General features: G+C 34.8%; 1 protein-coding gene across 1 annotated transcript; it reads left to right on the top strand.

Annotated features, from left to right (window-relative positions):
* Positions 1–726: 726 nt before the first annotated feature.
* LOC126811181 (coiled-coil domain-containing protein 174) lies at positions 727–12,252 on the top strand. The gene is made up of 11 exons (XM_050536741.2): positions 727–1,358; positions 2,296–2,406; positions 2,758–2,861; positions 4,575–4,636; positions 6,551–6,680; positions 8,195–8,293; positions 8,440–8,597; positions 8,891–8,985; positions 9,385–9,505; positions 10,412–10,558; positions 11,265–12,252. Exons 1-11 carry the CDS (start codon positions 1,320–1,322, stop codon positions 12,218–12,220), a joined length of 2,022 nt encoding a protein of 673 aa, XP_050392698.2. The 5' UTR covers positions 727–1,319; the 3' UTR covers positions 12,221–12,252.
* The last annotated feature ends 234 nt before the right edge of the window (positions 12,253–12,486 follow it).

The raw sequence follows: 12,486 nt of genomic DNA, 5'->3' as shown, positions 1-12,486 counted from the left end.
CTAATATACCGGTGTATTAAATACAAGTTTTTTCACAGTTCATTTCTGACGACGTCTTGAAAAGTGTTCTCTTGTATTTATCAAGCCACAAACAAAATAAACTTCTAAATAACTTGTATTCTGAATATTGTTTAGTGCCCAGGTTCACTTTGCTCATTTCTGTTGATCAGCGGCTGGGGAGGGGGGGGGGATAGGTTTTACATTTAGATTCAGAACGAACATGATTCTTCTACAGCCATCCTTTTTACAGTGGTTACAACTTAAACATACAGGTTTCAAGTTTAACTGACTACCATGACTAGAGATTAGAATAACAGAATTTTAAAACAAAATTAAAAGCTTTTGAGCAGTAGTACGGTAAAAATTATGTGTGTCAAAAAGATAAGCACCACCGTTTAAAATGAGGTCTGTTTGATATTTAACCATCAACAATAAATTCAGATGGTTTTTATTTGGAACCATGTAATATCCATCACAAAATACTTCCAGCATAAGTCTTGCCACTCCAAGAAGAATAGTGTCAGGTTCCTTTGGTACCATGGTACTAATCAAACAAGAGGTGTTGAGGACGTGATCCAAGTGAGAGAGGGGGGGGGGGGTTGGATGGCTGAATGGTTAGCGTGCGCGCGCTGTATCATAAAGTCTGTCATTCAGTCAACTGGCGTGGTTTCGAATCCCCGGTTGTACGTGACAAGGAGTAGGGTCGCCTGTCCAACCTTGTGGGTTTCCTCCGGGTCCTCCGGTTTCCTCCCACAGCTAAAGATCCCTACGCGCAAGCGAATTATGGAAATAAAATTGAACCATATGTTAGTCGAGTGGACGTTAAACCCCATTTCTCTCTCTCTCTCCAAGTGAGAGAGGGATACACATGACGATGGTTATCACTACTCTTGTCTGTAATCCTCATCCTTTTCCTGACCAGATCATCTAATGGACTCCTATATTTTTCGAAATCCTCAATTAAAAAATATCTATTACTTAAATGACCAAATATTCCTGTCTTGTTTTACTTTAAGGTGGTCCTTAACCTTTTGTCAGTTGTATTTATTTTTATAACTTACTTGCACCACCGGCACTGTTTGCGGGAGTTCCAACACCTCCTATAGAATTCAACTCATTGTTAAAAATATAATTTGCGGGTCACGGAAAGATAACTCTGTTTGGAAACATGGTTTGGTGTAGAGGAGTAACCGAAGTTGGCCGAGTGAAATCTGCAGCCGGTTGCCGAGTGAAAAATAGAAAGTAACTCATTGAAGATCCAGTATTGTGCATATAATTGCTCTTTAGCCTAGCAGAAAAAAGGTTTCGAGTATTTGAAGATGGAACCATGCAACACAAAACATCTCAATTCCTCATCTGTAAGTTTTTCATTATATAATTTAGCATAAATCACAGACAGGACTTGTGTTTTATGATTTAGAGCCTAATGAAAGCCTAAATAAATGACATCATAGGCTATCATTCAACGTCCATGGCATAGCCTGCCATAGCTATCATCATTCAACCTGTTGTTAGCCTAGACTCCTACTCCTAGAGTTTCTGTATTCTGAATAATCTGCATCTGAGTCTGACTTTCTGTATTATAAAAGTCTACCTGTGTCCGAAATGTTGAGGATATAATTTTGTTAAGTCTAAAATGTCATGTATCAGGAAGTCATAGCCTACTCCTTATATTAGCCATGAAATAAAATAATAAGTTAGTACCGTACCGGTACAATATTTCGTACGTATTTAATTGCAGAGTGTCTGTTTTTTTAAGTTGTTTAATGGTCGAGTGCGAGACATTGCGTAATATATTGAAACAACACGGGTGATGTAGTCATGAAACAACAATATATTGAAACAACAACTCATGACTACACCACTCGTGTTGTTTCAATATAGTACGCAATGTCTGAAGCTCGAGACCATTAAACAACTTAAAATACAGACATTCTCCAATGAAATACGTCACACAGGTCCAAAATTTTAACTAGTATAAATAATGTACCGTACCGGTAGGCTTGGCACATTGCCCGTACCATTATTTGAAATAATGATACGCCAACATCAAAGGATGATGTCACATCTGTATTTTTAAGTAGGATTATTATTTACTATATGTCATGATTGAAATCAGATCTGCTGGTGAAAAGCCTAAGTAAAATTTGATGTGTAACATAAGGTAAATAAGATAAGATTTTATTGTGCATGTGTCTCAACACACTTTTCAGGTTGCATACATGTACAGATAAATAACATACATAGGCTATGTTATATAGAATAAATACATTTTTTTTTTAACATATTTTACAGATGGTTGATTTAAAGGCAGAACTGTTTAGAAAACAAGAAGAATATAATAAAAGAAAATTAGCAACTAAAGATGGAGATTATATAAAAGGCAAAGTTAGCGACAGTAACAAGGTGAATAATTACAATATCCGTACATGTAACTGATATATTCCTAAACTTTTCTTACATAAATCATGATTATTGTTTCTCCATTGCAATTATTCCTCTAAGAATAAAGGGGTAGAGAGGCTGTGTGGTCCAAGTCATGGTTTTGATCAAGGGATGGTATGTAACAAACTGACCTGCCAAACCTTTTCTCTGGGTGCTCAGGCCAGTCCTCACTTCTAATGACTCCTGGGTGCAGTTGAAAATGTACCATGTTAGTGCCAAAATTACCTGGTTATCTATCAACAAGTGGTTTTTAAAAATCAGCGTTGCCTCTTTGATTTCACAAATGAATAATTTCAGATTTCTGTATTACAGAAGAAAGGCAGTCTATTCAGTAAACAAAATAAAGGAGTTTTAGAGAGAGCAGAGAGAGATAGAGAAGTGAAAATAGAAGAAGAAGATGTACATGCTAGATCAAGGTTTTCATTTTACCTAATATCAGTCCATGTGAAAGCCGTCGGACCGTCGGTCATTACCGATAAAATAGCTCTCGGTCCGGTATTTTCATCATGAATACCGGCCCAGTTGTCCGGAAAGATTCTGGACCCGGTTTACTGACTGCTGATTGTATTAAATCATCGCCGTATTGGCACTGACTGACGGCACTTCGTGCACGGACTGTTGAATTCTCGTTTAATTTATTGTGTTAATTTCACTATTGTTTAAAATGTAAACAAAATCTTATCTCAAGTACGTAGTACCGTATATCGAGCTAGTCTAGTAAGTAGTAGGCTAGGTTAATCCAGACTAAAACGAAAGTCCTTTTATTGTATTAATAACATTGGCTTCTGGTAGACTCGATTGTCATCTAAGGGATTATATTTTCTTTGCTCGGTCTATTTATTGTTATCATTAACACAAAATGACAATTAAGGAAGTGTGCGAAAAAGTCTTTATACAATAGATAATCTTTGTAATAAAGTAAAGTATTTTCCCCCTTATATATACTGTTAGTTGTTTTTCGAGTTTTTTGGTATGAACTTTTTTGGACCAGTAAAATCTCATTCGGTTCACTAATAGTTGGAATAATACCTGCCCAAATGTCCAGTAAAAAAAATATCATTTCGCATAGACTGCCTAATATACAACATTTTGTAACATATATGTTGATAAGGCATAGATTAAGGCATGTCAGTGTAGTTTTTATACGCCCACCAGTCTACAGGTCACAATTTTTATCCGATTTCAATGAAACTTGAAATATGGGTTTATCACCCTAAGATCTCGGTTCCTTTCGATATTGGCATCTATCGGACCATAACTTCATGGATTATGGCCCCTGATTGTACGAAAAATCACGTTTTTGGCTTGTGAACACTGTAGAGGTCACAATTTTTATCCGATTTTGTTGAAACTTGAAATGTAAGTTTATAACCCAAAGATCACGGTTCCTTTCGACATTCGCGCATATCGAACCGTAACTAACTGAATAATTTGATTGTACGAAAAATCACGTTTTTAGCTTGTGGACCCTATAGAGGTCATAATTTTTATCCAATTTAAAAAAAGACGTATTATTATATCACCGTTACACCCTAAGGACGACTGAGTTCTAATTTCGTGAAAATCGGCCCAAAACTGACAGACAAAATGGCCGCCCCATGTTCTGAAATTGTGTAAAAATATGGTATATCAAGGTTGTGGACCCTATAGAGGTCGCAATTTTTATCTGATTTTGTTGAAACTTGAAATGAAGTTTATAACTCAAAGATCTTGGTTCCTTTCGATATTTGTGCATATCGAATTGTAATTTCCTGAATTATGGCCCTTGATTGTAGGAAAAATCACTTTCGTTTTAGCTTGTTTTCTATCCATCTCTCGAAAATGTGGGCGTATCCTGCCTGGCAGCCGCTGGTTTGTAAAGTCAACTCCCGTAGAAACACAAAAATGGAGGAAATAGATGATGAGATGCATATTTGAAAAAGTTGCTTGAAGTTGAGGTGTCAATAACATACATAATATGCCATTTTAAGCATTCACATTATTGAAATATAATTGTTCCAGTCTCCTAATTTGTGTTTATCTTTAAAACATTGTGTGATGGTTTTTTCAGTTTATGTAAAATTTCATGTGGTAAAAATGTCACAAATGCAGTATTAACAGATTACAAATTTCCATTTCTAATTTTATAGGAAGGCGTTAGAAGCGAAAGCTAAACTGTATGATAAGATGACAAATAGCTCTGATATTCCAGGTATGAATTTTGTAGAAAAAAAAGGAATCTGTTTTCTGTTTTATTTCTCAATCAAGATAATGAGTTGCCCTGATATATAGATTGACAAATTTATATATATTTTATTTTCAATTTGAAATAAATTTCAAAATCCACTTATTATCGACATGAAATGTCAATTTATTAGTTTCCAATCATCAAAATATGAATTAAAAGTTCTATAATAATAATTATTGGCATTATTTATTCATAAATGTATGTACTTTAATAATTTTCAATCATCAATATATGTGACCCACTCTGGCTAAAGGAGAGAGAGAGACAGAAATGGGGTTTAACGTCCACTCGACACAAACTAGGTCATTTCGGGACTAACATATGGTTTAATTTTATTTACACAATTCGCTTGCGCGTAGGGGTCTTTAGCAGTAGGAGGAAACCGGAGGACCCGGAGAAAACCCACGAGGTTGGACAGGCGACCCTACTCCTTGCCACGTACAACCGGGGAATCGAAACCACGCCAGTCGACTCAATGACACTGGCTAAAGGATCCGCATGTTACACGGCATTGTTTTTCAGTACAGTGTATAGAAGTGCTGTGCGACGAAATTGTGAATTTGAGATTTCTGTGAAAATACATCACTTAAAGATACATTATGGGAGATTTTAATAGAGAGTTGGCCATTCTTGCTATAACAGTTCGAAAATAGATGATAAAAGAAGAATATATTGAAAATTTCAGTTAAATTACTTTATTCTGAACAAAGTTATCACCATTGTAATTTTTGACTAGAAATAGGAGTCAAATCCCTCTTCACCGTCTACGAGAATGCAGGCCGTTTGATTGACAGGCGTTAACTCCACCTACATAATCTCGATTATCAAGTAACGTTTTCAATTCGTATCACATTTATTTTTACTACAAATTAAAAATAGGACTTTTATTATATAGATAAGAAGCGAAAGTTTTAAAGGAATGGACCAAATCAATGAGGCATAATTATAGCCGACTTCTTCAATCTTGTTAGCCTGCGTGTACTCCCGAAGCAGACAAATTGAAATAGGAAACATTGATCCAATGGGGCTGCATGGGCTGTAATTCAACTGGGGTGATGTTGGCTGCGATGTTTATCAATTTCCATAATTTTTCTGTAAACGCAAGTGACAAAAGAGCGTATAATACCGACATCCAAACTCTCATTTTAACTACAAATAAACATAATATCAAGGCCATATATATCGAACTTTCAATCAAATTGACCGACATATGCGGCCTCGCTCAACAGCAGCCTCGCTTCGTACACCCTATCATTCAGCCTTGATCTAAAATTTCCCGGAGTATGACGTCAATGTAACGATTAATCTCAGCTTACAACGCCATTTAAAAATTTAATCAATCAATGAAATCATGTTTAAATCCAAGTGAATCCAAGCCATCCGTGGGTCTACAGAGTTGATTTTGTGCTTGTAGTGTAAATAAAGATCTAATTTATAATTTCTATGACATCTGAAGCCTAAATAAAGACTTGCAATAATCAGATTTAGCTCTTGCATAATGTATGTTTAATGTCTCTAGGAGTCTATTTTAATGTCCCAAAATATAAAAATAAAAATCATAACACAAGTAGGTAAAAAGTAACAATTAATCAGCTGTATTGCATCAACAAACATGCTGAAACAAAGGTAAAACCCTGCTTTGTTACATGTTTTTGCGGTACTATATCAAGCTAACTGCCCTCAAAATAACTAATTAAATGTAGAATCCGAATATATCAATAACTCAATTTTAATTTTTTGACCCATGAGGATCCTTTAGCCAGAGCTGGTCTCATATATAAGTTCTCTGACTATCAACATACCAATAATTTATAAGTTCTCTAATGTCAACATACCAATTTATAAGTTCTCTAAGTATCATGTTTATGTATTTTAAAGAGGAGGATGGAAGTGGAACATATTTAGTTGATTTCCAAAGAAAAGTAATTGATTGTATATGTGAAAAAAAAGAAAAAGAAAGAGAAGAAGAAGATAATATACCTCCACCACAACATCCTGATGAACAGTGGTAGGGAAAAATGGTTGTCATCAGACATCAATGGAATGTACAATCTGATTAAAACACAGATCCTATTTCGTTTCTTTTTTAATAATTCAAAATTTCGCTTTACTTGTCTTTACTATACTAGGATCTGGAAGAGTTGTTATCATTGATGTGTTCTGGATGATGTGAGGGATTAGCCAATGAAACGGTCTGTTATGGCGAGCTTTTGGCGTGAGGTGCACTGAACTGTGGGTAATCCACAAGAAACATCAATGCTGATCGGTTAATCAAATGTCTGACGTCATAGGCCAAAAGCATCTCGTATGACTTCTGACGCGACCTCCTAAAACAACTGGTCAGATCTTCATGTAGTGTAGGCTGTTATGAAAAGCGAAATGAAATATAGATCTGTATTTTAATCAGATTGTGAAATGTTGTAATAATGGAGGAAATATAGTACTTAATAATCATGAATAGACTAGTACGTCTTGCAATCTAATCTTAGTAGTGTATTGATTAACTAATATTTTATGCAAATATTAAAAGTCAGAAGTAGCATATTTAAAGCAAAACATTACATTAATTATTTAAATTATACAGTATTTTAGTCACACATAGATGCTTACCCTTAATATCAGATAATTCAATTCTTCCCAAATGTGGAAATTCCTTTTGGTTTTGCGAAGACCCTATCTAAGTGTAAGCTCTCCAACTTCAGGGCTTGCAAATACTAGTTCCACAATATTATCTCCATTTTGCTAACAGACATGTTGTACTGGAAAGTGTAATCCCCATTGTACTTACCATGGTGTTATTGAAATCTGTGGCGGATTAAGCTCCACCAAGGCCTGAGGCGGCAGTTGCTGGAGGGCCTATTTAGTTTTTAAAGTTAGAGCCAAGGTAGTTGCTAACATTAAAAACGGGATTCGTTACTGAGGTTATAATATTATTAAAATATTAGTTATAACTATTGAAATTTGTCGTACAAAATGCTTTGACAGCAGAAACGTCACCGGAAACCAACTGTATATACACCTATTTTCAAGGATAATATTACCTCATGATAGGGTGTTTACATCGAAACTAGCGCAAGATCTTTTGCTAGATATTTTTTCTTAAGCCAAAGTCGTTTGATATTGGTAATGTAACTTTATATGCCCATAAATGACGTCACGTGGATACAATATATTAAGCAAGACATAACCGAAAACTTACAAGGATTTAACGTACATTGTAGGCCTACGTTTAAAAAATAAGATCAGATCTCCAAACAATAGGGCCTATTTAAAATTGCGTATCCCTAATTTCGGGTGAGGGCTATGTTGATTCCCATTGGGCCTAAACCCCACCCTCCTAACATTCATTGTCTATGCGTTTTTAATCGTATCAGACAAGTCTAAAAAAATTTTTTTTACAAAATCTTTGGGCCTGCGGCTGCAGCCTCATCAGCCTCACTGATAATCCGCTACTAATTGAAATGATGATTTTCTGAATATTATAAACATGTAGTTGCTCATTCTGTTGAATATTTATTATAGGGTAGATTATGTTGATTCTTTGGGGCGATCAAGAAGATGTTTAAAAAAAGATCTCTCACATCTAATTCAACAAGATAAAGATTTATGTGGAAAAAGAAGGTTTGGACAGATTTGTGTTTTTTTATTTCACAAAGTTATATTCCATATCTTAAACAGAAGTAGTTTTTTCTTAAAGTCATTAAATAAATATATACAGCAAACAGTGACATGACTGTAATTATTGTGTTAATATTATATTTTTTTAGCTTAACTACAGAGAAAAAAAAGCTGGATGAGAGTTTACCAACATTATTATCAGCTGACATGTATCGTGAAATACAGCGTAAAAAATGGGAAGAAGAGGAAGAAGCTAAGTTGAACGAACCAGTTGGTCCAATACATTACGCTAATGTTCAACATAATGGTAAAATATTTATAATTTGTCTACAAAATTATATTTAACACATAGTTGTAAATTATATGATGTCCAACATAATGGTAAACTATTTACAGTAGACCTACTGTAGTGAAATATCTCAAGATTACTAAATTTGAGAATGACCTTTCAAAATAGTTGTTTCAGGGATCCATATCTTTCAACCTGTATCTACTATCCTTGAATGATTAAATATTCCATCATATCTGTTCCTCTTTGCAGCTGGATGAACTGGACTTAAAGTATAGTACAGGCTGATTTATAATTATGTTATTTTGTAGAGATAAGAACTCATGGTGTAGGTTTCTATCAGTTTTCTAAAGTTGAAGAAGAAAGACAAAAACAGATGGATACATTAACTAAACTTAGAGATGAGGTACAGTATACCATATCTGTCATGATAATGGCTAGGCTCCGATGAGTGCAGACTTGTCTTTGTTTTTTTGTTGTTTTTTTTTTTTTTAAGGGGGGGGGGGGGGGGTCTCCCTCCCTCAGCATATGACCCAACAACAAGCAAATACTGAAGTGGTCCCTTTTGCTATCTAGAAATGGTAGGCATTCTATTAATCATTTTAGCCCTCTCTTAGGTGACTGGCCAAACTCCTACAGAACCAACAGGAGGAATGGGGGTTGTTTTATGTCGCTCTCGCATTGGACATATTTTTTTAACCCACATATTTTAATTTTAAATTGTAAGTCTCAATATATTCCATAAAATGAAGTTAACTTTAGGATGCATGAAGTATCACTTGAATTACATGTTTGGGTATTTTAGACAGTGGATGCTCGGTCAAAATCAGAGAGACTGAAGGAGAAAAGAAAAGCCCAGCTAGAAACTAGATTAGCTCATGTTAAAAAAAGAAGAAGAATGAAAGAAGGATATGTTGAAGAAACAGGTTATTATTATTACCTTTCAAATTTATTTATAATAATATCGTCATTTTTAAAGCGTGTTAATAATGAATAAAACAGTTTCTAAGGAGCTGTTGGTTTTTATATTCACTGATTATTTACATATCAGGGTTTTGAAATAAGAATGTTTTGAGTTGAGATTTAAAATGGCCCACAGATGGTAATTGTTTCATTGATTGTGGAAGTCTATTCCATAGAAAAGGACCAGCATAAAAAAAGGCACGTTTTCCAAATTGTATGTTAATTGCTGGAGATTTTAGAAGATGTTTTGTCTGAGAACGGAGCTTTTTTGCTGGTAGTATAGGGTTCTACAAGACTTTTTTTTATATAAGATGGAGCTTGGCCGTTTAAAGCTTTAAAGACAAGGAGGTGTAACTTATTTTATATAATGTCGAGTGTTGACTAGTGATCTATAATCCTATAAATTTAAAACAACTCACATCCAGGAAACTGGCTTCCATATTCTGTAGTGTAGATTAGAGAGAAACTGTGTTGAGGTAAATGAGATGAAATGAAGTTTAAAGTCCTGCTTTTCTACACCATCTGGGCTAATGAAAGATGCAGTGTGCCACCTTCTTTTTGTTGCTTTCCAACTGCTAGGGCTTCTTTTATCTCCATGCCAACATGTACACTGGACCAAAATGACTCAACGCCGTTCCTTGGCAGGTCCTCTTCTCTAACCAGGGAAATGACGTTAAAAAAACTTTCTTTGCCAACACCAGAATGGAACCGGAGAACTATCTGTTAGTGAACTAGCGCTTTACCCACTGAGCCACCGTGGCTTCCTTCAGGTAAAGGCCAGATTGAAGATAGTCAATGTTTTGTAGAAGAATGAGTAATTATTTAAGATTGGTGATACAGAAATATACAGGTGTATTGTTATATTGTAGAAGATGAGAAGAACGAAGAAGAAATTGGTCCCAAGTTAGAAGAGATGATATCACAAGAAAGACAAGTTGTTAATGATGATAAGGGTAATAAATTAAATGAGAAACCTGTAGAGAAACCAGTTAGAGAATGGGATAGAGGAAAAGAAAGTAAGTAAAAATTATAAAACATCGCCAGCTCTTTATTTATATGTGCAATTTCCATTAAAATGTAATAATCTAGCCATTGTTGTCACCCCTGTTTGTTTGTTTTTTTCTTGTGAGTGCTCTAGAGGCTAAGGTTATCAGCTGATTGGCTTAAAATTTGTAAGCTTACAAAATGTTTAAGGATCCCAAGACATGGAAACCTATTGCACTTGATTAGATCAAAATGTTTTTCACTCTGTGACTAAAATGATCATATTAAATTAATACTGTGTTGTTTATGTTAGTGCTGGGAAGAAGCCTGTCATATTGTAACAAATTCAGATAATTATTTCGTGGGTTATCAATCTAGATCACTTTTCGTTTTCATGTAAATGCTCTAATTACAATGCAGCAGTCTTATGGACTGCTCAGACAACTATGGATGTATGGTTTGTCGCCTGTCAACCTATCTTATAATTTTGATTCCTTCTGTATTTTCTTGAACAGTTGGTTTGCATTGACTATTAAATAACTATAATATATGGTTGGATGCACAGTATATCTGTTCAGGGCCATTTGGGATGCCTAAAAATTATGTCGGTGTTAAGAACTTTGCCACTAATTGTTCTGTGTCTTTATGGGGAGATTTGTGTTGCAATAGATATAATATATAATTATCTAGCCTCTAACTAGTCTAACAGTAAATTGTATTTTCACTGTTTATTTTTAGAAATGTTTGAGTTGAACTCTCATCGTTATTTTGAAAAGAGAAGAGAAGAGAGAGAACCTGAGTTTGCTCCACCTTCAATTTATAAAGATACACAGTTTATGCCCAGTGCTAATATCAGCTGTCAGTCAAAGCTATATTCTAAAAAGACAAGTGACAGTTTAGAGTTTGCTCCACCTTCAATTTATAAAGATACGCTGGTTGCACCACGTGTTAATATCAGCTGTCAGTCAAAGCTGGATTCTAAAAAGACAAGTGACCATACAATCACAAATAAAATAGAAGTTAAAGATTTAAATGTAAGTGATATACCATTGCCTAGTGATGATACAATGTATCAGGGACAAAAGGAAACAAATAAAACCGCAGATATTTTGATACCAAACTTCAATGTTCCACCCCCTGGTTATAATCCTATTACACCTTTTCACACTGATATCACTCCACCAGCTTTTATTACTAATATACCTCCACCCAGTTTTATTCCTAATATACCTTCACCAGCTTTTATTTCTAATATACCTTCATCAGCTTTTTATCCTCCGTCTGCTCCTGTGAATTTAAACCCAGCATATGATGATCAGCACCACGATTTTAATTATTACCAAAGTATTCCACCTGCCCATATTACAGAACAGACACACCAAGCAAACTATTCAAGTGGAATAATTTCTCAAACTGACAACAGTTATTCAACAAAAGAACCTGTAGAAAGGATGAAAATCATTGACACCCGGTTTGTTGATAAGGAAGATGGACTGGATGTTATGGAACAAGCAGAGAATATAGACAGTGTATCATATAAACCTGGTTCCTTTACAATAGCAGCATTAAACAGTGCAAATGCTGTCATTAATGACAATGATTTGAAAGATAATATTTGTGAAGAGTTTCATACTGTACAGCCAAGTTCTTATAGTGGTGGAGCAGTCAATTATTCATCACAAACAAATACTTGAATACAAATGAAAAATAAATTAGTATTAAATATTGTAATGTCCTTTGTAGTGTAAAAAAGCAAACAGTGAGGCTGATGTCCCCTGCCAAAATCCCCCAAAAAAACTGATTATCTATGCTTAATCTAAGCATAAAATGTTCACTATCAAACTCAGGTTTTGAAGTAGCTGGTAGTGAGTGAAGCTATAGACTAAGTTTCATCACTCTCCATCTGTTAGAATCAAAGTTATCTTGCCCCAAAGCATCGACCAAAGGCATTCGCCTAATG

Source organism: Patella vulgata, chromosome 2 (genome assembly GCF_932274485.2).
Source record: "Patella vulgata chromosome 2, xgPatVulg1.2, whole genome shotgun sequence".
In the NCBI taxonomy this organism is placed as follows: Eukaryota; Metazoa; Mollusca; class Gastropoda; family Patellidae; genus Patella; species Patella vulgata.
The sequence above is the reverse complement of the archived record's forward strand: the minus strand, read 5'-3'. Positions and strand labels throughout refer to the sequence as shown.

What these genes read in the sequence shown, in the direction of transcription:
- LOC126811181 (XM_050536741.2), top strand. Translation starts at nt 1,320, where the DNA reads ATGGAACCATGCAACACAAAACATCTCAATTCCTCATCT. An exon ending in AACATCTCAATTCCTCATCT is followed by an intron (nt 1,359 to 2,295) that starts GTAAGTTTTTCA and finishes CATATTTTACAG; the next exon opens with ATGGTTGATTTAAAGGCAGA. An exon ending in AAATAGCTCTGATATTCCAG is followed by an intron (nt 4,637 to 6,550) that starts GTATGAATTTTG and finishes TGTATTTTAAAG; the next exon opens with AGGAGGATGGAAGTGGAACA.